Source organism: Tripterygium wilfordii, chromosome 4, assembly GCF_013401445.1.
Source record: "Tripterygium wilfordii isolate XIE 37 chromosome 4, ASM1340144v1, whole genome shotgun sequence".
Taxonomy (NCBI): domain Eukaryota; kingdom Viridiplantae; phylum Streptophyta; class Magnoliopsida; order Celastrales; family Celastraceae; genus Tripterygium; species Tripterygium wilfordii.
The window spans coordinates 3,386,458-3,409,927 of NC_052235.1; the positions used below are offsets into that span (position 1 = coordinate 3,386,458).

At 36.8% G+C, this 23,470-nt stretch overlaps 4 protein-coding genes, 1 non-coding gene and 1 pseudogene across 7 annotated transcripts; 1 reads left to right on the forward strand and 5 right to left on the reverse strand.

Moving 5' to 3' along the window:
- Window positions 1-74: 74 nt before the first annotated feature.
- On the reverse strand, window positions 75-2,122 carry LOC119996802 (annotated as a pseudogene).
- Window positions 2,123-4,700: 2,578 nt separating this feature from the next.
- LOC119997807 (protein SPEAR3-like) lies at window positions 4,701-6,938 on the reverse strand. Of its 2 annotated transcripts, none has more exons than XM_038845005.1 (5): window positions 6,478-6,938; window positions 6,232-6,354; window positions 5,182-5,252; window positions 4,981-5,074; window positions 4,701-4,898 (listed from the first exon to the last, which is right to left on the reverse strand). In XM_038845005.1, the coding sequence occupies exons 1-5, from the start codon at window positions 6,709-6,711 to the stop codon at window positions 4,794-4,796; spliced, it is 627 nt and encodes a 208-aa protein (XP_038700933.1). In that variant the 5' UTR covers window positions 6,712-6,938; the 3' UTR covers window positions 4,701-4,793. The 2 variants fall into 2 exon arrangements, with proteins under 2 accessions (XP_038700933.1, XP_038700932.1); XM_038845004.1 differs by having other exon boundaries at window positions 4,701-4,907.
- A 2,550-nt stretch (window positions 6,939-9,488) lies between these two features.
- LOC119998018 lies at window positions 9,489-9,595 on the reverse strand. The gene has a single exon (XR_005468150.1). It is a non-coding gene; the product is annotated as a U6 spliceosomal RNA (small nuclear RNA).
- A 2,203-nt stretch (window positions 9,596-11,798) lies between these two features.
- Window positions 11,799-16,960, forward strand: LOC119997808 (polyprotein of EF-Ts, chloroplastic-like). Its single transcript, XM_038845007.1, has 5 exons — window positions 11,799-11,935; window positions 12,652-14,386; window positions 14,516-14,794; window positions 15,277-15,988; window positions 16,084-16,960. The coding sequence occupies exons 2-5, from the start codon at window positions 12,718-12,720 to the stop codon at window positions 16,721-16,723; spliced, it is 3,300 nt and encodes a 1,099-aa protein (XP_038700935.1). The 5' UTR covers window positions 11,799-11,935; window positions 12,652-12,717; the 3' UTR covers window positions 16,724-16,960.
- A 32-nt stretch (window positions 16,961-16,992) lies between these two features.
- Window positions 16,993-19,151, reverse strand: LOC119997809 (bifunctional phosphatase IMPL2, chloroplastic-like). Of its 2 annotated transcripts, none has more exons than XM_038845009.1 (2): window positions 18,792-19,151; window positions 16,993-18,042 (listed from the first exon to the last, which is right to left on the reverse strand). In XM_038845009.1, exon 2 carries the CDS (start codon window positions 18,003-18,005, stop codon window positions 17,136-17,138), a length of 870 nt encoding a protein of 289 aa, XP_038700937.1. In that variant the 5' UTR covers window positions 18,006-18,042; window positions 18,792-19,151; the 3' UTR covers window positions 16,993-17,135. The 2 variants fall into 2 exon arrangements, with proteins under 2 accessions (XP_038700937.1, XP_038700936.1); XM_038845008.1 differs by having other exon boundaries at window positions 18,390-19,147.
- Window positions 19,152-19,306: 155 nt separating this feature from the next.
- On the reverse strand, window positions 19,307-23,361 carry LOC119997810 (DNA-directed RNA polymerases II and IV subunit 5A). Its single transcript, XM_038845010.1, has 5 exons — window positions 23,204-23,361; window positions 22,390-22,597; window positions 21,495-21,674; window positions 20,513-20,626; window positions 19,307-19,752 (listed from the first exon to the last, which is right to left on the reverse strand). Exons 2-5 carry the CDS (start codon window positions 22,588-22,590, stop codon window positions 19,627-19,629), a joined length of 621 nt encoding a protein of 206 aa, XP_038700938.1. The 5' UTR covers window positions 22,591-22,597; window positions 23,204-23,361; the 3' UTR covers window positions 19,307-19,626.
- Between the last annotated feature and the right edge of the window lie 109 nt (window positions 23,362-23,470).

Here is a 23,470-nt window from a genome sequence, read left to right on the forward strand (position 1 = left end):
CAGATCCAGGCAGCTGCAGTGAAGGAGGGATCTGCCAAATTATTCTTGTTCCCTGGTCCCTGTTATAGCTTGGCTGCTGCTGTTGCTTCTATTAGTATTGTGGTTTAAAACACTCGGGGGGCATCTTCCTGTTAAATCTTTTGGTGTCCTTGCAGTAGTCGTAGATCATTTAGTTATCTGTTGTCCACTTCAACTGACCCATCTTACTATAGCTTAACTGGCTGTATGTTGGGGAGGTCCACCAGTTAGCAGGGGAGCTTGAAGCACATTGGCTGATACTGGCAGTTCCATCCCGCTTGCATGCCCTTGCCCTAAATCTACGCAATCCTACTCTGAAGGGGGCACTGTTCCAGTCATCTTTTCAAGCCCACCTCTAGCTGCCCAGTTGTCAGTATTCCATAAGCTTGAGTAAACCCTCATCCCTTGCTTATTTGGGTAAGCAATCCCCTCGTTCTCATAGTTGCGGAAAACTCAAATAGGCGCATGGTCAACGTACCACCTGAAATCATAGTAATTTTCATAGTTCAGGAAATCAATGCTCGAGGAAGGATTGAAATTATATAATCTGTTGGAAATAGGATAAAAGTAACCAGTTTGAATTTAAGGAAAATGAATTTCTTTCAGAAGACAGCTATGTGTGTTTGAAAGAGCTGTCAGTACTTTTATAATTAACGTGTATGAGTGAAAAGGATAAATCTGATTCTTGTGAAACAAAAGGGAGACGCAGGTTAACTTACATGACTTCGGTGGGGTTCCAGTCAATGGTGTAGTTGTGGAAATCAGCAGTTGGGTCGAACCATGGGTAAAACTGCTGCTCCCTGCTTCCATTTCCAAGAGTGTAGATGTTTGTGTGGATGACATAAGGTTGTCCTGAAACATTGCCTAAAAACTCAAAGACGATCTCATCATGCCTGCTCCCAGTAGAGGATACCTGTACAAATTTTGGTATGGCGAGCAAGTGTTTGTTGTTCTATAATTAATCAACTTGATAAATAACATCATGTTTTGCTTGTGTTGAGATTGCTCATATTACATAGTAGGCTGCAGACTGTTCCAGCAGAGTTTCCAGGAACCAACTTGATTTGCATTTCAATGCTCCCAAACAAGAATGGTCTCTTGAGCCTGAGAAGCAGACAAACAAGATATGTGTAGTCTTCTTGGTATTGTTATTGGGTGTTTATTGCTTTGCATGCAAAATAGTACTATTTATGTGCGAACATTACAGAAGTATTAAATCTGGAATTGTGAAATCCAATATGTTAAGAAGATTGATAATACATCTGAAGTTTGATCCCAACACCAATTGGAGATCTTCACCATTGCCTGTTATTGCTGCATGTTGGTTTCCCGAGGTGATATACATGCACTTGCCTCTTGGAGATGTTTGCATCAACTGGTGGTTGATCAATTGCCATCTCAAAGATGAGAAGAGCTAGCAAAAGATTTGTTAAAGTTGCCATTTCAACCTCGATGGGTCTTCACCTGGTCTTGGATCAATATGGGGGTTGAAATTTGGGATGCTTGTCAATGGCTTATGTTGGTTTATGGTTTTAATACATTTAGACCTTTTCATGACTTTGGCATTCTTTTGCGACTATTTCAAAGGAAAATGAGAGAACCATAATTATTGGTATAATATGGATTGAGTACCATAATTATTGGTAAAATATGGATGGAGGCTGGGTCTTAAACGTAGCCTGGTTGGGACGCGTTTGGACGGTTAATGCACAAAATAATGAATAAAGAACCAAAAAAAAGATATAATAATGAAGGCACTAATTATAAAATTCAAGTTCCACAACATAGAGATGCGAGAGGCTAAACCCACAAACCCAGGTCTCAAACGAAAAAAGATTTTAAAAATTGTATCAAACACGCATAGAGAAGCTTCAAATTATTTTTTCTCTATCTCCATGGCAGTCAAATAATGTTTTGCTCTGCAACCCCACCACTTGAAAAATAGCAAGAACACATCAAATCAATTATCAATTCTACTTCTGTAAAACATTGTTCCCGTAACCACCATCATCAAATCTTGATTCAGCTCACCTTCACTGGACACAACAAAGAGAAGATAATATCCAGGAGGAGCAAACATTCCTGACGGTGGCAACATCAACATTGCTGATCGATCACCTCATTCAACCCCAGCACCAAAAGCATCTGGTTCATTGAAATACCATGAGTAGTAAAAGGAGGTGCATACTTTGTTACCTAAACATCTCCTGTTTCCAGTCTCATTGCACTTGACTGAATCTGGACAGTAACCTTCTTTCCGTAGTTGAGCTCAGTCTCCAACTATTCAACCACAATCTCCGGCATTTTCTTGCACCAGTTGGAAGAATTGCCATTTTTTCAGAATTTATTAGACTAAAAAGAGAATTTACAGAGGACAGCAGGTCCTGATCTTATAACACAACCACACCAGCAGCCTGAACAAAAATAGCAAACCTAGCACTGGAGAAAAGAAAGACAAAACAGAAGGGAAAGATTCAAGGGCATTAGAGAAGCCATGACACCATCAAGTCTTGTCTATCAACCCCTTTCTTGGCTAAGAAATCTGCCACACCATTTCACTCTCTCCAAACATGAACGAAATCCACTGCAACAAAGACCTTAGTGAGATTAGTAATTGCATTACAGTCCTGGTCCATAGACCATGGATTGGAGGAAACCTTCTTGAGCCGGGAGACAAAGTTGAGAGAATCAGATTCCACAATGAGTTTCACCCCATTATTTGTGCCATGGGCTGCTGAGATCTTAGGGCTTTTTCTAATGGCCTTCATCTCAGCTGAAGTTGCGTCAACTCAGTCACGCGCGCCGATGGCATCTCCTTCATCTTCCAAACAGGTTCCGGATCTGTAACACTCTTCTTTCCACGATCCTTCAACGCCGGCATGAAATTGTTCTTCCTATCGGCTTCGCTGGTAAGCTTCCGGGATTTTCCTGTTCTTACTTCCCGGGGGTGGAGTTTTATGGGGAGGAGTGCGGACACGGCGTTGGCAGGTAATTTGTAGGATTTCATGTTCTTGACCTTGTCCCTGTTCCCGGAATGTACTCGTAGTTGACCTACCGGTTACCTTGATAACCCCCTGTGCTCATTAGGGTTCCATCCGCTGTCAATCCTCCTGATGAGCACCATTCTGTATTATGCTGTCCTTAACCAAAAATGAATACGTGAATCTCATCTTCTTCTCCAAGGCTGCAAGTTTGTTCACCAAGAAGTTGAATTTGTCAACCAACTGGAAAGATTGATTAGTCCTGGAGGTTTTTGTCTGAATATGAATGATCAATAGTAATTACCAAAGACAACAAACACCAAAAGCATCGATCGGTAATACCGTAACATTTCTCAATAATTAGAGACATATTGCTGTAGCTTGAATGCTTGATTGATTACATTCCACTTTCATACCAAAAAGTTGATAGTGTGATTGCAATAGTGTTGATGTTATATGTTTCTTTTCTTTTCTTTTCTTTTCTTTTCTGTCCATTGAAGGAGGACGAGTAGGTAGTAGCTAGCTAAGTGTCTATATTTCTCTAGAGAGAGAAGCAGAAAATGGCAATCTTACATTGCCAATGCTGCTTCTTCAAGATGCAAATGATTAACAGCTGGAAACACAAGATCAGGAACCATTAGTTTCTATTAACTGTCATTTGATATATGGCACTACTGATAATAATTTCAGTAATTACAAACACATATAACTGGCTTTTTATAGTGACAGCAAATTAACAACTTTTATTTGTACTATAGAGAGAGAGAGAATATTGATAATTAACAAGGCTTTCTTGTCATGGCTAATCTTTTTGCCCCTTGATTGGCATTGAATAATACTGCTATTTTAACCAATTTCAGACACACTGTTTTGTTTATATCTTAAGAGCTTTGATGTAAACAAAAGTAAATCAACTGTATATCCACATTTGGATATATTCAAGCATTGAAAGATCGAATTTGCAATTCTGTCAAGGTCATGATCATCTATATCGATCACCAACTAATCCCAAAGAAAGAATATATAATGGGCAAGTCAAAAAATTACTTCTTTATATAATATATATATATATATAGGACATGTTAATTTCTTGCTTTTCTGGAAATGAAAAACCCTAATTTATTGGATTAGTTTCTACTCTCTCAACAGACAATAAGGCAATGAGTTAGGGTTGAGTCACCATCACTTGTGATGAACACACTATCAAATCTCAATAGCTGCTTAAATCTCATAATTATGATTAAATTGACACAGTGAAAACAAAAACATTTTTGTTTTGTTGCAATCATAATGCAGTATTAGCGGCCCACGTTTAAATTAACCCTCCTTTGCAGCCACAAAATTAGTTTTTTTATATAGTTTCAAGGGCCTGTGAACAATTATATATGCTGATCCCAAACTTGTGTTTGATTATATATAATTGATTAAACGAATTTCCTAAATATGGGTTAATTAAATAAATCCAATTACTAAAGAAAAACATATGGTATTGTCAAATGTTGCTACCTGAGAAATCTTGAATGAGAGAACACAAGAGGCATTGCTTTTCACAATTCATGAACAATAACAAGACAAAAAAAAAAAAAAAAAAAACCTTTCATTACACAAGATCCTTCCAAATGAAAGTTAGAAAAACTAGTTAATCATGATCACCTCGCTCAAATCGCAATTACGCGAAGACTAATATTATCAATAATCTTAAACGTACCGTTCACTTATTAAGAACTGAAATTAAGCATAAATAAGCGAACTCCTTTTTTTCTTTTTTGCAGTACTTGAAGAAAGAAATATAATTTACAATGACAATCTAAGCTCCAAATCTAGTTCTTGAGTGTCACTTGAGTCTGAATTCTGACTGCTACCGATTGAGTCGTTCCGATGTTTTTTACTCTTCTTCGGCCGCAAATCCTATTTAATCAGTATCATCAAAACATTATATATTAAATCATAATTAATCTACCAAGACTAACTGATTAATTACCTCAATTGCTTGCAGATTTAATAGTGGTCTATTAGCACTCATGCTTGGTTGTGTAAAATGTTGATGTTCATAGATGCCGGTGCCGCGATTCCAACTGGTTTAGAGAAAGATTAAGTCTTCAATAATAACAAAACTTCATATCCAAGAACAAATTAAAGAGTCTGAATTGGTAATTAAGCAAGCATAGATGTATATAATTACCTGGGTGTAGAATTGGGTTGAGAATCACCATATCTAACTGGTGCTCTTTCATAATCACCAACCCCACCCATCTGTAATATCCAGGTAATAATCAACCAGTGGATGATGAATATGTAGGGTTATTATTTACCTTCAATTCATGACAAAAGAATGTTCCAAATGAGACATTGATCAGAAGGAGTTTGCACAGAAATTAATTAGCTAGATCTATTTTGATCAGAAACATGTGTTCTTGATAATAAACTAATAAATAATATTGCCAAAGATGATTATCTTCCACATAATCTCAGTCTGACACAGATTAATTTTCAATTGTGATTCTTCCACTAGGTATCTTCCATTCTCTGTGATGTATCAATAAATTAAATGACTTAGAACACTAATCAAGACAAGCACATATATATGTATTAGACGATCAAAAATGAAATTGGGGGATCGTATGGTACTATAGAATATAGATCATTGTCAGAAAACGAGTTTTGGATCGGGTTTGGTTCACACAGATCAATTTTGAAAATGAAATAGGGTTAACGTCTAACATGATCAAAAACCTGCTCAACGTATACGTAGATGCTATGAAAATTAAATTTGGCATTGTCCGTACAAGCTTTCCACTATATGTATGTAGATTTTCTGGAAATTGAGCTAGGCTCCGTTTTGTGGAGTGATTATGCTAATTTAAAATTTTCACCAAACGACTTCTCAATATGTTAGCAAAAAGCCTAAATACGCTAGTACATTACATTTCAAAAGTAGAAACTCGTAAATGAATACTCTACAATTACACTTGTTAGGATTCTGATTGATTCTGTACAAAATCCTAATAACGCTAGCGCACAAGTTTCTCCTCCTATTTTTCTCAAATATAAGCTCTGTCGATATCTTGTAAGTTAAATTATTTTTGACAGCTATATAGCAAACTTATTTTTCCCAAATATAAACTCTACCCGAGTAATCAATCAATTGACACTACATATGAAAGGTCTTTAATTTTGTATCTATGCATGTAAAACAAATAAAAAGAATTAGTTAAGGTATAGTTTCACATACCATGATACTAGGTTGGAAGCCATAGGAGGCTGAAGAAGCTGCAGATGATGATGAAGTTGCATAAGAGAAAGATGATGATGATGGTATTGATGAATAACCTGTCTGGACTCTCATAACATCCTCCTGCATCAACATATATTTGTATATACAAAATTACAAATTAAACAGTATAACTCTATCAAATTAAAATTAATCCATGAATTAAAAAATAAAATTAAAATACAACCCAATTGACCAAAATCAAACCTGGTTGAAATTAGGAGGATAATTAGGGCTATGAAGTGATGGGCTAGGATATTGATAATTACAACCCAATTGACCATGTAATCTGATCTTCTCCAATTGTGCAACTCCAAGCCCTCTTTGTGGTTGCTTTGGCTTCTCTGAATTACCGCTCTTCTTGCTTTTCCTACCAGAAGACCCTCCTCCTCCTCCTCCTCCTCCTCCCATGTTTGGCTCTCCAAAATAATTGCTACTCATCTTGATCTTCTTGTATGTGAGTTTGTAAGAGAGAAAGAAAAAGAAACTCTCTCTCACTCTCTCACTCTCTCTCAAGCTTTCTATCAAACACAGCAAGTGCAAGCAAGAAATCAGAGATCTCCTGCCAATACATACACTATTTAAATTGTGTTTGATACACCCTAGTAATTAAATTATCGCATCGCTGGATCAGATTGTGTACAGATTCACTCTCTCTCTCTCTCTCTCTCTCTGTGTATATATTTATAAATATACACTTTTAGATTTTATGCTCTACCTCTCTTTTTCTTCCATATATGTCGTAATAAATTGGCTCCATTTTTACAACTCCCATAATTTTTTATTTTATTGATTAAAATTTGAATATTATATTTCCTTTAGAGTTTTAGGGACTTGGAAAGATATTTCCTTTAATTATTTATTGTTGAAAATCTCCACTATACTCATATCAAAGATATTATATATCCACTTTAAATTTATCGATTTCCGTGAATATATCGGGTCCACACGACTTTATCGTTTTCTAATTCATCTTACTTGATAGTACTTATGCATATGAAAAAAACCTCTTAATATGGTAGAAACATGAGTTTCTATATTAATATACCACATGGTTTGGATTTACCAAACCGATGTGATATATTTAACATTTATTGTGTTATTGTATTAATTTAATAATCTACATTATATCACTTAATTGCCTAGTGTTTGTATTCTATAGAGAGCCATCTAGACCATCTGATCAATCTAAATTGTTATTAAATTATGCAATTTGTGGTCCCACTTTGCATGTGAGGGGTCTGATCTCCCAAGTTCATGATCAAATTGTCTCACCTGACGATACCCTGAAAAGGCCCCAGCTGTAACAAATTAATTAATTTATTCTATATGAAACTTATCAATATAAAGGCAAATGGACCAAATCACATTTTAAATATAAGATTCTAGTCGTCTTATGTGCAGTTTTACAGGGATTGTCTATAAATGTATATACATATCAATCTTGAAAATTTAGTCTTAAATGTGAATATATTTTACTCAAAAAAGCGTTAATTACTTCCCCTAAAAAGTTAAAAAAAAAATTGCAGTTAATGCTAAATTCGGTTTTAATTTGACCAAAATATCAAGACAATTAATTTGATGTGTGTGTGTATATATATATATATATGTATGTATATATTTTGTGGCTGATGGAACCAAATCTATTTGAGCTGTTTCAAGCATGATTTGTGGGGACGTATATTATGTGTTTTTTTTTGGTGGAAAGTGAAAGAATCCTCCAAAAAAAATTCTTTAGTTACATGCATGTGACCGATCACCCTTTACAATTACAAAAAGACACCACTAATCCCCTCATAAAGATTGCCATTAGTTTGGTAATTAAGACCAAAAAACATACATATTAAATTAAGAATAATATATTGAAGATGGTGTCATTGGGAGAAACTAGTAGTATTGTATTAAAGCAAATTAGTGTTACCTAGTATTTCAATCATTAAACAAAAGCCATCAATTAATTAATTAAAGAAGGAAAAAATAAAACAGAATTATGGATTACCCAAAATATTCACATTCAATTGGAGCTTCAATCTTCATGAAAAACTTGTGTGTGTGTATATATATATATATATATATATATATATTTATATATATATATAGAAGAATTCTCACATATGCACCAATTATATGCACCAACTTTATGCACTTAAAATCCAATGGTAATAATAAAGCACAACAAAAGTTGGTGCACATGTGAGAAGTGCTATATATATATATATATAATATGCCAGCTATATAAGAAGATAAAGTCAACAGGGAATTGGGTTTTCTAGAAAGTCAAATTATAGAACCCAATATATATATATAATTATGTTCGTAGGACCTTTGAAACATATGAGCATGGAATTGATGAGCTTACATTATTTAGTTTGATACCAACACTTTGCTTGTCCAGAGGATAACTGTTATAATTTGAAAATCTTAGAAGGAATGAGAAGAATGAGGTGAGAAAAATTTGGTTCAATCCACTTGAGGTATTGTTATTCATGATTTGACACCTATCCGGATGACTTTATTCTTCACATGATGCCTACAATATTTGAGAATGAACTCACACTTATAAATTACATCGATCATTGACTTATACTAAACCGATATGACACTTTTTACGAGTCTTAACAGTACACTTTGTCTGGTCGATCTGCTTCATAAATTATTGGGGGATGACCAAATTTAAGCTTGAATATTATGTGGCCACTAAAATTTGAAGTCTAAAAAAGAATGATATCAACTACCATTTCATCATTATTCAAATGGTGTTGTGAATCAGATGGTACAATTACGGTCCTACCTCCAAATAACTTATAATAATTTCAATTGACTGGCCATATATTAATGATGTGATCAATTAACAGAAATCGGGCCAATCACATCGCGCCATCTGTCTCGAATATTTTGTGGTGCTGTGACTGAAATGTGACTATGCTTTCTTCAAGATATTGTGAACATCAACTAATTTAATGAACCTTAATCAATTAAATTAAGAGCATCTAGTCCTAATCAACGGATTAAACAAGCAGCATCTTGAGAAAATTAATGATAAATATTATATAACACCCGGATCATTAGTTGAAGTGATAAGAATGAAGTGTATCGTCCTGATGACCAGGATTTGAATCTCCCCTCCCCATTTCAAAAATACTACTAAGGTTAATTAAGCTTAGTCTAAACCTCCTGGCTATACCATAACACAGAGTACAAAAATATTTACCCAAACAAATGACAACAATTATTTCTCGATTTGTGTACGTCATTCTTGTAAATGGGTCATGCTAATCTTCTCTGTATCGTTTTTAATTTATTGGGTGTTCTCATAAAGGCAAACTCCTACATATAAAAAAGCTATTAGCAACAACAATGATGATCAATATAATAAAGAAGTTATGAGGAGATAAAAACAAGGGATTTTGTTGATTAGGTGCGTGATTTGAATAATTACCTATCGATATTTAGTTGACAATATTATAATAATATTATAAGACAAATAATTAAAACAAGACAAAGTTTAGTGGAGAGATAATATATGTAGAGAATATATATAATATATACCGTAGATTTTACGCACATGCAAACTTACTACACACGATTTGTAAATGTTAAATCCAAATTTTAATATTTATGACGATTCGCGAACAAAATTGTATTCATTCTGTACATGTTATCCAAAGAGAATATTTAGAGAAATATGTTTGCGATGAGAATCGAATTTTGGATACACAAATATATAATTCAACCAATTGTCAACCAAACCACATGAGTTTCGGACTCGTGTTGATGTTCGAATTGTCAACCAAATCGCATACATACGTAGATACATATATATACACAATCAAATAAGTATATCACTGAGATCAAAATTCCTGTGACAGAATCGAAATATTCACACACATAACTCTCTAGATTGTGTCCAGTGCCATGCACAATAAATGGTAATTAATTTGTATATATATTCTACAGAAGATCCCGGAGGATCAATCAATATACTGGATATCATTCCACGACACGCAGCTTTATGCAAAATATAGAAGCATGTGCACAAAGCTATTATATATGTATATATAGACAATTTATATATGTATATATGCAATTGGTTATGTCATGTTGGACTAAAATTGTGTGTTAGGTATAGTGCACTTTAAATAATATGCATGATTGAGTCAGTAGTATTGAAGCTTACAAATACCTAGACATTTAAATACGCACACACACTTGGGGGGTAGATATGCAAGATTTTCTTGTACTAGTATAACTTATAAAAATATGTATACATACACAAGCAAGTCTTTATGAAATGTATAATTATAGGATTATGTGGGTGTTAATGTTACATTACACAACTGTACTGGGGACCTCGGAAACTGCAAAATCAATAAGATCATCAGCTCCAGCAAGTCTTGTCCCACCCCCCACATGTGTAGATGCTTCAAATTTCCACACACACATACATATATATACATATATATATATATACAGGAATTCTCCTATGTGGGCCAAAAGTGTGGACCAAGTTTGTGGACCAAAATCCAATGGTTGTAATCAATCAAAACATAAGTGGGGGCCACACATTTATTATGGGACCCATCACATCTACGGTTGAAAAACAAGTCCACAAACTTGGTCCACACTTTTGGTCCACATAGAGAATTTCTGTATATATATATATGAATTCTCCTATATGAACCAAAAAGTGTGGATCAACTTTGTGGACCAAAATCCAATGGTTGTAATAAAACACAACATAAGTGGGGGCTATACATTTACTATGGCACCCACCACATCTATGGTTGAAAAACAAGTCCAAAAAGTTGGTCCACATAGGAGAATGTCTTGTATATACATAGGAATTCTCCTATGTGGACCAACTTTGTGGATCAAATCCAAAGGTTGTAATAAAACACAATATAAGTGAGGGTCACATATTTACTATGGTACCCACCACATCTATGGTTGAAAAATAAGTCCATAAAGTTGGTCCATATAGGAGAATATCTGTGTATGTGTGTGTATATATATATATATGACTTGGAAATGAAGGATCATTAATGCAATTTGATCTTCATTGTCTCTACTTAATTAACCTTTTTTGAGATCATATCATATATCATATCACAAACCAACATCCCTAGTGCTGGTGAGTGGTAATATCTATCGTGGATTTCGTTTTTGATTTTGTAATCCATCCATGCAATCATGCGCGTATATGTTAATTTATACTCTTGTTTTCGAGCCCATTAGAAGCCCAAAACATGGAATCGTTGAGCGAGCTTGGGCTGCCATATTTGTCTTTTATAGTTTATAAACGGCCCAGAATATGATATAGGAAAACTTTAGTCACACCACACTTTTTACTAAAAGACACCCCATCAACTGAGTTTTACAAGGGATGGTCAACTCAAATTGGGGTGTCTTTAATAAAAGGTGGGGTGTGACTAAAGTTTTCCTATGATATATCTTATTGGGCTAAATGTCATAAGCCCACCAGCTTGAGCGTCTTCATAAAACCAATGAGTTAGCCGAACAGAGGAGCTTCGTTTCTGCGAAGGAAACAATATCGAAAGATAAGGATTTAAAGCCCAACCTTTCATTTCCCTCTCTTCTTCTTCATCGGTGGTAATCAATAGCAGCTTCTCCTTCTTTTTCTCTATCTTCAACAAAGAGTCAAAGAGTAAGCTTCACCAGTGACTCGAAATTTTCCTTCTGATTCTTTTTACACCATTTTTGATGCCTATTTTGTTGGTGCACTTCTGTTGTTGATTTTGATCGTCTCTGATTTATGTGTGTTTTGATTGTTTTCCTGCTAATTTTTCGCCTGTTAATGTATTTGTTGGTCTATTCGTACTTGAATTCCTTAATTTTTTGCTGGAATTGAATGGTCTTTGAAGTGGAAGAGTAAGCCTGGATTTGTTTTGATTATTCTTATACTGTCCTAGGAATAGTATAGCATAGAAAAAATTGAATTATGTGATGCTGATATTTATGGAAGCACTAGATGACCTTATTGGAATGGATGAACCACTAGGAGGATATTTTCAATATTGGAATTATTGATGCTCAGAATTATCAAGATGAGCTTATGTGTTCTCTTTCTTGATGTATGTCATTTATGATTTTTGTGTGGCGGTGAAGAAAATTACATTAAAACTGGATGCTGTAATTAGGGGCCGATGCATGGATTGTGACATAGTTTATGTATCTGTTGATTCATACGTATATATGTCACTGCGTATCAGCAATCATTAACTTTATGAACTTGGCATGTCTTTATTGAAAATGAGTTGAATGTAAAAATTAAATTCTATACTTCGCTGCAGCCATTTGTTCATCATTGTCATTGCAGAATGTTGATTGCCAAACGTTGTGTCATCTTTATGTGATATGCAGGGTACGATTGGGATGAAACAGATATTTTAGTGCATTCTGCACTTTTCCTTCGCAATTGAAGTGAATATGACACCTGTGATTCCATGCTCTACCAGCAATATTTCTCTCATTCCTGGAACTGCCTTTCTCGTGAAGAAGAATTGTTTAACCAAATGCAGTACAGCAAGAAAACTGACAAAATATTCAAAGAGATTAGTTTTACCTCTTTCAAATTATGTTTTGTTTCCTCAATATAGCAGAGAGAGTACTTTGCATCATACATCTGGAGTCCATTTATTATCAGCGACGGGGACAGATATAGCAGTTGAAGAACCAGAAACACCTGCCACAGATGAAATTTCTGGTGGGGCCTCAGAGAGTCAATCTGAAGCAGTTGAAACAAGTGAAAATCCATTCAATAAATCAGATGCAAATCCTACACCAGCTCAGGCTAGACGTTCAAGACCTGGCAGGAAAAGTGAGATGCCTCCTGTTAAGATTGAGGAACTGGTTTCTGGAGCTACGTTTACAGGGAAAGTAAGATCTATCCAGCCATTTGGTGCTTTTGTTGATTTTGGAGCTTTCACTGATGGCCTAGTACATGTTTCCAATTTGAGCAATACCTTTGTTAAGGATGTTGGAAACTTTGTTTCTGTTGGACAAGAGGTGAAGGTGAAGATTCTTGACGCGAACACTGAGACGGGACGTATCTCTCTTACCATGCGTGAAAGTGATGATGGTAATAATCCGCAGCAACAAAAAGATGTTTCTAGTAGTAGTGAGAAGGCAAGGTCTGCAAGAAGAGATCCTTCAAAGTCCAGCCAGAAGAAAAATGAGGTTAAAAGCTCAAAGTTTGTCAAAGGACAGCAACTGCAGGGAACAGTGAAAAATTTAACCAGGGCTGGTGCTTTTATATCACTTCCAGATGATGAGGAAGGATTCCTGCCAACATCTGAAGAGGCTGATAATGAATTTTTAACCATGATGGGTGGTTCTTCACTGCAGGTTGGCCAAGAAGTCAGTGTGCGTGTGCTGCGAGTTACGAGAGGACAGGTGACCTTGACAATGAAGACCGAAGCTGTTCAGTTGGACCCACAACTAAGCCAAGGCGTTGTCCATGTTGCAACAAATCCCTTTGTGCTAGCTTTCCGTCAGAACAAGGATATTGCTGCATTTTTAGATGAGCGAGAGAGATTGGAGAAGGCAGACAAACAGCAAGTCAAGCCTGTGAGTTCAGAGAAGATAGAAGGAAAGTTGGACGAAAGCGAGACTGCTTCTGATATACCTGAAATGCAGGGTCAAGCAGACAGCAGCAATGTCCCTTTGGCAGTCGATGAAAATGCCAAGCATGTTGAAACTTCCTCAAAGAAGGCTGATAGGGAATCCATTGTTGATAGTGATAGTGACACAGAATTTTCCGTATCCAGCGCACAAACTGTAGATGGTGCAGCCCAAGTAGCAGAGAAAGAATCTGAAATTGAAGGGAGTGTCTCCACTAACCATCAGTCAACTGAGGAAGCTTCTTTAATTGATGAGATGGCAGATGATGGACAATTGGAAACATCTAATGAAGTAGCCAATCAGAACTTGAGTTCTGAAAGTCCAGTTGACGAAGTTGTGGATGATCAAGGGGATGATGGGGCGAAAGATGAGGTGCAAATACAAGAATCTGCTGTTGGGAGTGAGATTTCTTCTTCTGCACCACTTGGAGGGATGGAGCCTATCCCTGATGAAAATGGCAGTCTCACCAGCTCAGGTATGCAAAAGAAAATCCTTTTCTCAGGAAACTACAGGTTCATAGGCATTAATCTTTTTTTTATCATAATCCTACATGTATGTTCCTGGAACTACAGATACCATGTTAGTCACTCTTTATTTCATTCAGATAACCTGAAAATTGATGGAAATTCTGGGCCATCTGGAGATTCGCTCGAGGATCAAATCATCACTTCTGAAAGTCAGGTCCTTCAGGAACTTTCGAAGAATGAATACAAGAACACCAAGGATGCAATGCTGATACAAACACCAGCTGCTGAGGGTCAAATTCCTTCAGGCTCTCTGGCTGGAGATGCAATTGATGGACCTGTTCCTGAGGAAAATGGCGGTGTGGGTGATTCAAAAAAACAAAATGGAGTTCCTTCCCCTGAGGAGAGCACAACCAAAGGTATTTACGTGAAAATTATGGCTTATTACTTGTTCATTTAATTCCATAGATTTTTCGCTAATGTAAATCAGAAGCCCATTATTGGGAATTCATGAACTAGGCAACACAAATGTGATAAATACTTATGGGCATGACCCTGGGCGGAAATGTTTTCTGAAGCATCTTGGTGTTGATTCCTGAAAGATGCAAGCTTAGGATATATTTGTTGATGATGTACTTTTTTGCTATATGTCGTCAAAGAAAAAAAAGCTCCTGTTGCAGTTCTCTCATAAATACCAGTTTCACTGTTTGTCTAACCGTAAATGTATTGCGCCGCCTAGTGCAACATTTTACTTTAGGATGGGATCAGTAAGAATTTAACTATGAACCTTCATCAATAACAAGGAGCAATGCCCAAAATGCAAATTCAGTTAATAACAGTGACAACTGAAAGCTAGTTCTATCTCCCTGTGTGATTTATTTAGTTTTCTTATCTGTTGCAGCATCTATATCACCTGTTCTAGTAAAGCAGCTCCGAGAAGAAACAGGAGCAGGCATGATGGATTGCAAGAAAGCTCTCTCAGAGACTGAAGGAGACATTATTAAAGCTCAGGAGTTCCTCAGGAAAAAAGGATTAGCAAGCGCAGACAAGAAAGCGAGTAGAGCCACAGCCGAAGGAAGAATTGGCTCGTACATTCATGATAGCAGGATTGGGGTGCTGGTAGAGGTGAACTGTGAAACAGATTTTGTTTCCAGGGGTGACATTTTTAGGGAGCTGGTCGATGATCTAGCCATGCAGGTGGCAGCGTGCCCTCAAGTACAGTATCTTGTCACAGAAGATGTTCCTGAAGAGATTGTGAACAAGGAAAGAGAGATTGAGATGCAGAAGGAAGATTTGCTATCAAAACCCGAGCAAATAAGATCTAAAATAGTTGAAGGGCGAATCAGGAAGAGGCTAGAGGAGCTAGCGCTGCTTGAGCAGCCATTCATTAAGAATGATAAGGTGGTGGTAAAGGACTGGGTGAAACAGACAATTGCTACCATTGGAGAAAATATAAAGGTGAAGAGGTTTATGCGCTACAATCTTGGAGAGGGCTTCAAGAAGAAGAGCCAGGATTTTGCTGCTGAGGTGGCTTCTCAAACTGCGGCTATACCAGTTCCTGCGCCTGCAAAAGAGCAGCCTCCTGCTGTGGAAGCCGAGGAAACTGTTCAGAAGTAAGTAACTGATTTCTGTGAATACAAATATATGGTATTGGTAGTAATCTTATCATATGATAATAATATTCATAATGTTAATTATTTTATTGCAGACCACCTGCAGCAACAGTCTCTGCTGCCCTTGTAAAGCAACTGCGGGAGGAAACAGGAGCGGGAATGATGGACTGCAAGAAAGCCCTGTCTGAAACTGGAGGAGATCTCGAGAAGGCACAGGAATACCTTAGAAAGAAGGGTCTGTCAACTGCTGACAAGAAATCCAGCCGGCTTGCTGCTGAAGGCAGGATTGGTTCCTACATCCATGACTCGCGCATTGGTGTACTGATTGAAGTCAATTGTGAGACTGACTTTGCAGGTAGAAGTGAAAAATTCAAGGAATTGGTTGATGATCTGGCAATGCAAGTCGTAGCCTGCCCACAGGTACAGTCTGTATCTATTGAAGACATTCCAGAGAGTATTGTGAAAAAGGAAAAAGAGCTCGAGATGCAGAGAGAAGACCTTCTGTCAAAACCCGAGAACATCCGAGAGAGAATCGTTGAGGGGAGGGTGTCAAAGAGGCTTGGTGAACTTGCTCTTTTAGAGCAGCCATTTATTAAGAATGATGGCATATTGGTGAAAGACCTTGTGAAGCAAACCATAGCTGGTCTTGGGGAGAATATTAGAGTCCGAAGATTCGTGCGCTTCACTCTCGGTGAGACTGTTGAGGACGCAGGAGTAGAAGCTGAGGCATGGTAGCTAGTGAAACTGTCCCCAGACAAAGTCACTAATGCAGGTCTGAGGTGTGGTTGAGACTAATTTTGGATGAGAGAATAGTTAATTAATTTTTATTTTCTTTTGGTTTTGGCTGAAGCAAAAAGCTCTCTGAATGTAGTTGTTAACAAGCTATTGATATATGAAGTACTTCCCACTTCACCATCATAGGTGAAGTGGGAAATTTTCTACCGCAAGAGACTACAAGGAATTATTCAAACATTTTCAGAATGTACTCAACAGATGCAGGAAAGTGAAGAATGTGTAAGAATTTCTCATTCAATCAGCACTAAGATACAGGCCTGTGTCCTGTCTACAAACCAGATGTTGGCTAATGACTTGTTTAATATGAGAAGATTTGAAACAGAAAACATTTTGACTGAAACAGAATAAACAGTCAACAATTTCCAGATAATTCGAGCACAACAATTTCATGAATCCTTTTATCTCCGGTTGCTAATACTTTGAAACCTCCTTCTGGAATTGAGCACAAAGATGGAGAAACCTCCCAGCAAAGCTCACGTCCTTCCCAATCAGTTATAATACCTCCAGCGCCCTCAACGATAGGTATCAGAGCAAGAAAATCAAATGGATCCAATGCACAGTCAACAATGAGATCAATAAACCCTGAAGCCAATAAAGCATAAGACATGCAATTCCCATCGTAGAATACCTGATTTACCTTGTATACAAGACTATCACAGGAAAATTTAGCATCATCATTGTAATGTGGGTCTTTCAAGAAGGCATATGCTTGTTTCAATTCTTCGCAAGTGCGTACAGATGCTTCTTCTCCATTCATGGTTGTTCTTCTCCCTTTCACCCCTACCCATCGTTCTTTTAGAATCGGTTGATCAATGATGCCAAGCACTGGTTTACCCTTGTATAATAGAGCAATTAGCGTACCAAAATCATGTCTACGAGCAATAAAACTCTGTGTCCCATCTATAGGATCTAAAACCCAAACAAAGTCTGGAACTGATAATTTGTCTTTACAAGTCCATCCAGTCTCCTCCCCAAAAACTGCATGAGATGGAAAGTTCTCTAGTATAATCGAAGCCATAGCTTCCTCTGCTTTTTTATCAGCAATTGTTACAGGACCATCGCCATTTTTATCATCGACTTTGATTTTTTTGCCAAAGTAGCTCCGATGAGTTTCACCGGCAGCATTGGCAGCTTTTTTGCCAATTTCGGTGAAGTGATCAAGCTCTCTTGCGGTGAGATCCATTGGGTTATGAAGCTGATGATCAGAATTTGAAGTCGTCATCTTCAAGAAGTAAATATAAAGACAACAACGATCACTCCTGCAAGGGAATGAAAATGAAGAAGAAAATCAAAGTTCCCAATCAATCAACTAACAAGTAACGCAAGTGACAACAAAAAGACAAATAGCAAACAATTCAAAAGCTAGCTAGAATATTCATAAAGCATTCAAAAAGTTTAGTTTAAATTTTAGAATCTAAGCACAAACAGAATGTAGCAACAAACTCATCAAAACAGCCTTAACAATTCCCTTAATCCATGGGGTCATCATCAACATCATAAACACGATGTACTCACAAGCAAGACGACAAGAACTCAACAAAAACACAAGGCATACAAGAACTCAACAAAAACACAAGGCATCTCAAACCATAGAGGAAACACGCACGTGCAATTGAGACAGAGGCAGAGGATGCGACTGGCGAGGCACGGACGGAGGAACGGCGACAGAGAGAGAGAGAGTCGGCGAAGGGGAGAGAGATGAGTCGGGGCAATCGACAGCAGAGGAACTCACGAGTCACGACAGATTGATGAAAGCAGAGAAAACCCTAGAAGAATTCCTTGCCTAAACCCACGTAAAAGCGAAGGAAAGTTGAGATGAAAATCCCAGTGTTTTGTTATTAATCAATAGAATAGTTGCCTCCTTCCCACGAACTACATACAACCTCGCTTTTTATACCCTCTCACGCAAAACTATTCCTTTCCTAATAGAAGTAGTAAACTACGCCTACTCCTAATAATAATAGAACTCTGCTCCTAAAAATCAGCAATAATAGAATACTCAACATACTAATACTTAAGATTCACAATCTCCTTGAAAAATATGAACTCCAACCATGCTCCCCAAGTCAGTTTCATTCTCCACGATCTACATGATTTGATTGGGCTCGGTCCATCTTCATCACATAGCGACAAACCTGATTATAAACATTCTTGAACTTACGCCCAGGTAGCTATAGGAAGTAGGAACTCACCAAATTAGGGCTAGACTTGGTGAGGTTTCTCAATTTGAGAATAAGCCAAAGCCCAAGCCCAACCATGAACTTATTAACTCCAGCGCAAGAAGCGTGCGCTTTATTTAGTGTTTGACTGACAACACTGAATTTCAGGCTGTTCTTCGAGGTTCCATTTTTTCTGGGTAAAAAATTGAATTTTGCATAAAAGAATTGTTTCTTTCTGCAACCAAGAACAAGTTATTTCCCTCATGCCACCCCAAAACACCAAAAAGAAGAAGATTCCATGGGATGGGTATAGCATATTTTTCTTCTCATCAGAGGGCATTGCTCATCATAGAATATCAGAGAATTCAAAACTATGCTAATGTCGACTTAAAAAAGAAAGTGGCTCAATAAAACTTACATGTTTTACAATGTTAGGGCACAAAACTACTACAGCACAATGCACACTGAAGGGACTGTGTTCAACAACCCAATTGCAGAATCCACTGGTTCAGAGATCTGCTTGCCATTATGAGGGGACGCAATGAACTGCACTTTCATCTGAGATGGCTTATGAGAACTGGTTATGCTAAATACAGAGCAGACAGTAATAGGTAGGTTACATATCGTTCATCTGAGCTGGCTTATGAGATCCGGTTCTGCTAAATACAGAGCAGATAAGAATACTTATACAACATATCGGTAGGTTACATATCGGCCGGCAGTCTCACTTGGGCGGATGATCTTCACGACCTGTCCACGTTTCAGCCCATAATATCTTGCAATTGGATCGGTTACCTGAATGCGAGGCAGCTGAACTCCATCCACCAAGCAAAACATTCAGTAACAATGAAGTATCAGAAACTGGTGAAATTGGCAAAATCACAAGCAGACTACAAGTCTCCGATATCCTCATATACAGACATCATCAATCTCCCAAACTTCACCAACACATCAATGGGCAAGCTAAATGGACATGTTAAAAGGAAGAAATCCTCTAAAAGAATAGAATGTAAGGTCATCTAGAAATCAATGCTAGAAAGTATAATTTTTATGCCACAAATTATTTTCCAATGAAATATTACAACTATGTGCAAAATATGTTCCACTAGAAGTAGTTATCTTCATTTTATATTTCACTTTCCTATTAACACATAAAACTGGAATCCCACCAACCCCAATCCACCCCTTCAGCTAAAAGCCAAAGGACATTTTACCAATGGCCCCAAACCTTAGAAATTCGTCTAGATAATACATAAGATGCAGAGAATTCAATTAGCTAAACTTCTGCTGACAAGATACAAGAATAAGGCTGACGAAAATGACCAGGTCTGGCACATGGGTAGGTGAATAGACTTCATCTTAAAGCCCAAACTTGTGTGCAAATTAAATTAATGTCAGATATCTGATACTTTTGATACTCAATTGTTTACACCCAAAATTAGCTTACATCATTCAAGTAAAAATATATTCATGTAGCATAGAGAACTATTAAGATAAATGTTAAGAATATGCGCCATAACTTTTTGTTTTAAAAAAGGCATAATGCTGTATAAGGTCACCCAATACAAACCTGTGTTTCTTTCACGGTATACCTCTCCAACAAAGTTTTCTTCTCCTCGGTGTTAAGTACTTGATGCTCAGGGACAAGAACATGTTCTTTGATATTAACTAACAGCTCGGCCTCCTGCATCAATTTTGTTTAAAAATTATAAAAAATACTCCCTTGCAGTTTCTATATGATGCAAATGGAGTGCTTTAAAATACGATCACAAATGTACCAATTGAGAACCTTAAATCAACTTGCTTTAAAACAATTAAACAAAACACTGAAGAAACAGATGAAGATAACCCAGAGATCTGATAGCAGTAAACGATTTTGGAAATTAAACCACAAGAAATTGTCATTATACTAAAGACTATCAATTAAGACCATGAACAGTTTGCAAACCACTCATGAATCACTTAACCAGGAACTCTAAGTCTCTAACCAATAAGTTGCATGACTTTTTTTAAAATGCAAAACAATTTTGTTAGAGGAACCAACTCAAGAAACAAGAAAACAACAAAGAAACAAAATTACTAAGCAGCAGGCTTATTTTCTCAATAAAGGTTGTACAAAAATCTGAAACTCAGAGCATAACTAAATCTCAACCACTATCAATAAAAAGCTTAACGAAAGACTCTTTTTTTCTTGGAAATTCTACTGGTCCTTTCCTGTCAGATCACCCTAGCTGTTGCAGATAACGCTCTGATGTCATATGGCACTAATAAATTCTTCATACGGCCAGTAAGGATCCATACATCAACTTACAATAATCATCAAATGGTCCTAAGCACCACACTAGTCATTTTACTCTTTTTTTCCTGGCTGCAGGATAAGTTATGCTCATCAGAACACTAAAGCCACTAATATTTGATGAGTACACTACCAGCACATAGATCTTTGATAGAGAAAAGATTAGAAAGGGCATCCATTAGCTACTATCTACTGAGCTGTCTCTTAAACTCAAAACTTCCTTGTGCAACAAATATTTTATAACAGCAACCAATACCTGGAAAACCTCCAAATGAAATTTTGAAGATATCTCACTTATACAATTCCGAGCAAATGAAGTCAAATTCTGTTGAACCACCAGGATGGCCCTAAAAACATTCTCTGATTTCATGCGATTGGTGTAAGTCTTCATCGTCTTAACACCAACCTTCGCTTCCTCAGGGAAGAAAACATAAATCTGGTAGAAAGAAGCCAATAATGAGGGAAGTGTTAAAAAGTAGAAAATAATAAGGTAGGACCAAATCCTACATGTTCAAAACTAATAAAGAAAAAAATCAATCAAGTTGTACTTAAGCATGTTTAATGTCTTAAAGCAGATTAGCCAAAGTCACACCAATGACCTTTTCAGTATTTTTTTGACACCACATGACAAAGGAGAAAGTTATTTAGAAAACTCATGTCCTCCCTGCACTATTAGGGGAGGGTTAATTCATCACCAAATAAGAAAAACACCTGCAGCCACAACAAGGTGGGCTATCTTCATCCATGCACTGCATTTCATATCGATAAAAACCGGTCATGCATTATATTCCAAATTACATAATCACATTCAAGAGTGGCCAAAAAATTACTACAATCCTAGACTAACCTGAGCTAATAGGAAATCTTGAAACATTTTTGTATTGCTGCTGCGAAGACAGCAGATTCCTTTACATTCATATCACAAATAGGAAATCAAGATGAGGAGGCGAGGAGCCAATAGATGTCATTCAATTATTACACTTCATCTTTAAATTTCTTAGAAGATCAGCTGATGAAATCGACTAAGCTTACCAACTATATTATTGCAAATACTAATTCGCTAATTAATTAACACTACAGGCACTCAACAATAACACTCAAATAACAGAAGGTACCGTAAAATGCCTTAGTCATCAATGTCTGCTGGGTACCTGATCAGAACTATCACTTCTCTTCGCTTTACTTATCATAAGGTCCTCCCTTTTCATGTTCTCCCCGTACTTTGTAATGTACTGCTCTTTTGTCATGTTGATCTCAAAGTCTCCAACAAAATAGCCTCGGTCCAGTAGCATTTGCATGACTGTTTTCCGAATTCTGTGTAGCCTCTTAATTTCCTCCTCAGAGAGAGTCATACTCTTACTGTTAGATTTCAGAAGACAATTTCCAATCAGAAGCTTCAGAAACTTCACCAAAAATGAATGTAACATATAACCATAATCACATCAATTTTCAATTGGCTTTAAAAATATAACTATCCAAAGATGCATATCATTACTCAACAAAGATTCGCACGCACATCTATGACCCACAGGTACACTTAAGCTATAAGCCTATAAAAATGGGTACCCCAAAACACTTACAAATCAATGTAATCGATAACATATATGCAATAGTTGGATTATGACGCTACTGATTATATATCCTCCTTAAAATTCAAAACGGAATGAGAAATACCCGTGCGTACAAATCTACGGAACACATAGTCAAGAGTTATTGAATCCACATGATCGATTGGTCCTTACCAGCAAACATCGAAATCGAGCAGAAAACCTCAATTTGAATATTTCAGATTTAGTCACAAGAACCCTTTAACTAAAAAATGAGACCCTAGTCTATCCACAAACACCCGAATAAACAGCACAAATTCCAGAACAATCTATCGATATAACCCAGAATTTCAAAGGAAAAAGAGAGGGGGAGAGCACGAGTAGTAGCTGGAGAGGATAGTGAGAATCGATGACTAACCTGTGTGGGATAGAGAAGAACGCACAGGACGTAAAGATCGAGAGCTCTGGATTGGATTTGGGAAATTTAAGGAAGCTAGAAGAGAGAAGTGCTTTTGTCGGCTCTTCGGGTCTATATAAGGGTTTTTAGAATCCTGATGTTTCTTTCCTTATGAAGGACTTTCTTTATTTGCTTTTATTGTATATATTTTTTTCTTTTCTTAGGAAGAATTAGATTATGTGATCTCATATGGGTTCTGACTCACAACCTGAAACATAACTGCTGAAT

What these genes read in the sequence shown, in the direction of transcription:
- LOC119997807 (XM_038845004.1), bottom strand. Translation starts at nt 6,711, where the DNA reads ATGAGTAGCAATTATTTTGGAGAGCCAAACATGGGAGGAGGAGGAGGA. An exon ending in GCTTCCAACCTAGTATCATG is followed by an intron (nt 5,253 to 6,231) that starts GTATGTGAAACT and finishes TGGATATTACAG; the next exon opens with ATGGGTGGGGTTGGTGATTA. An exon ending in CAACCCAATTCTACACCCAG is followed by an intron (nt 5,075 to 5,181) that starts GTAATTATATAC and finishes TCTCTAAACCAG; the next exon opens with TTGGAATCGCGGCACCGGCA.
- LOC119997808 (XM_038845007.1), top strand. Translation starts at nt 12,718, where the DNA reads ATGACACCTGTGATTCCATGCTCTACCAGCAATATTTCTCTCATTCCT. An exon ending in TGAGGAGAGCACAACCAAAG is followed by an intron (nt 14,795 to 15,276) that starts GTATTTACGTGA and finishes TATCTGTTGCAG; the next exon opens with CATCTATATCACCTGTTCTA. An exon ending in GCCGAGGAAACTGTTCAGAA is followed by an intron (nt 15,989 to 16,083) that starts GTAAGTAACTGA and finishes ATTTTATTGCAG; the next exon opens with ACCACCTGCAGCAACAGTCT.
- LOC119997809 (XM_038845009.1), bottom strand. Translation starts at nt 18,005, where the DNA reads ATGACGACTTCAAATTCTGATCATCAGCTTCATAACCCAATGGATCTC.
- LOC119997810 (XM_038845010.1), bottom strand. Translation starts at nt 22,590, where the DNA reads ATGACTCTCTCTGAGGAGGAAATTAAGAGGCTACACAGAATTCGGAAA. An exon ending in GAAGTGATAGTTCTGATCAG is followed by an intron (nt 21,675 to 22,389) that starts GTACCCAGCAGA and finishes TCTTTCTACCAG; the next exon opens with ATTTATGTTTTCTTCCCTGA. An exon ending in ATACCGTGAAAGAAACACAG is followed by an intron (nt 19,753 to 20,512) that starts GTTTGTATTGGG and finishes GATGGAGTTCAG; the next exon opens with CTGCCTCGCATTCAGGTAAC.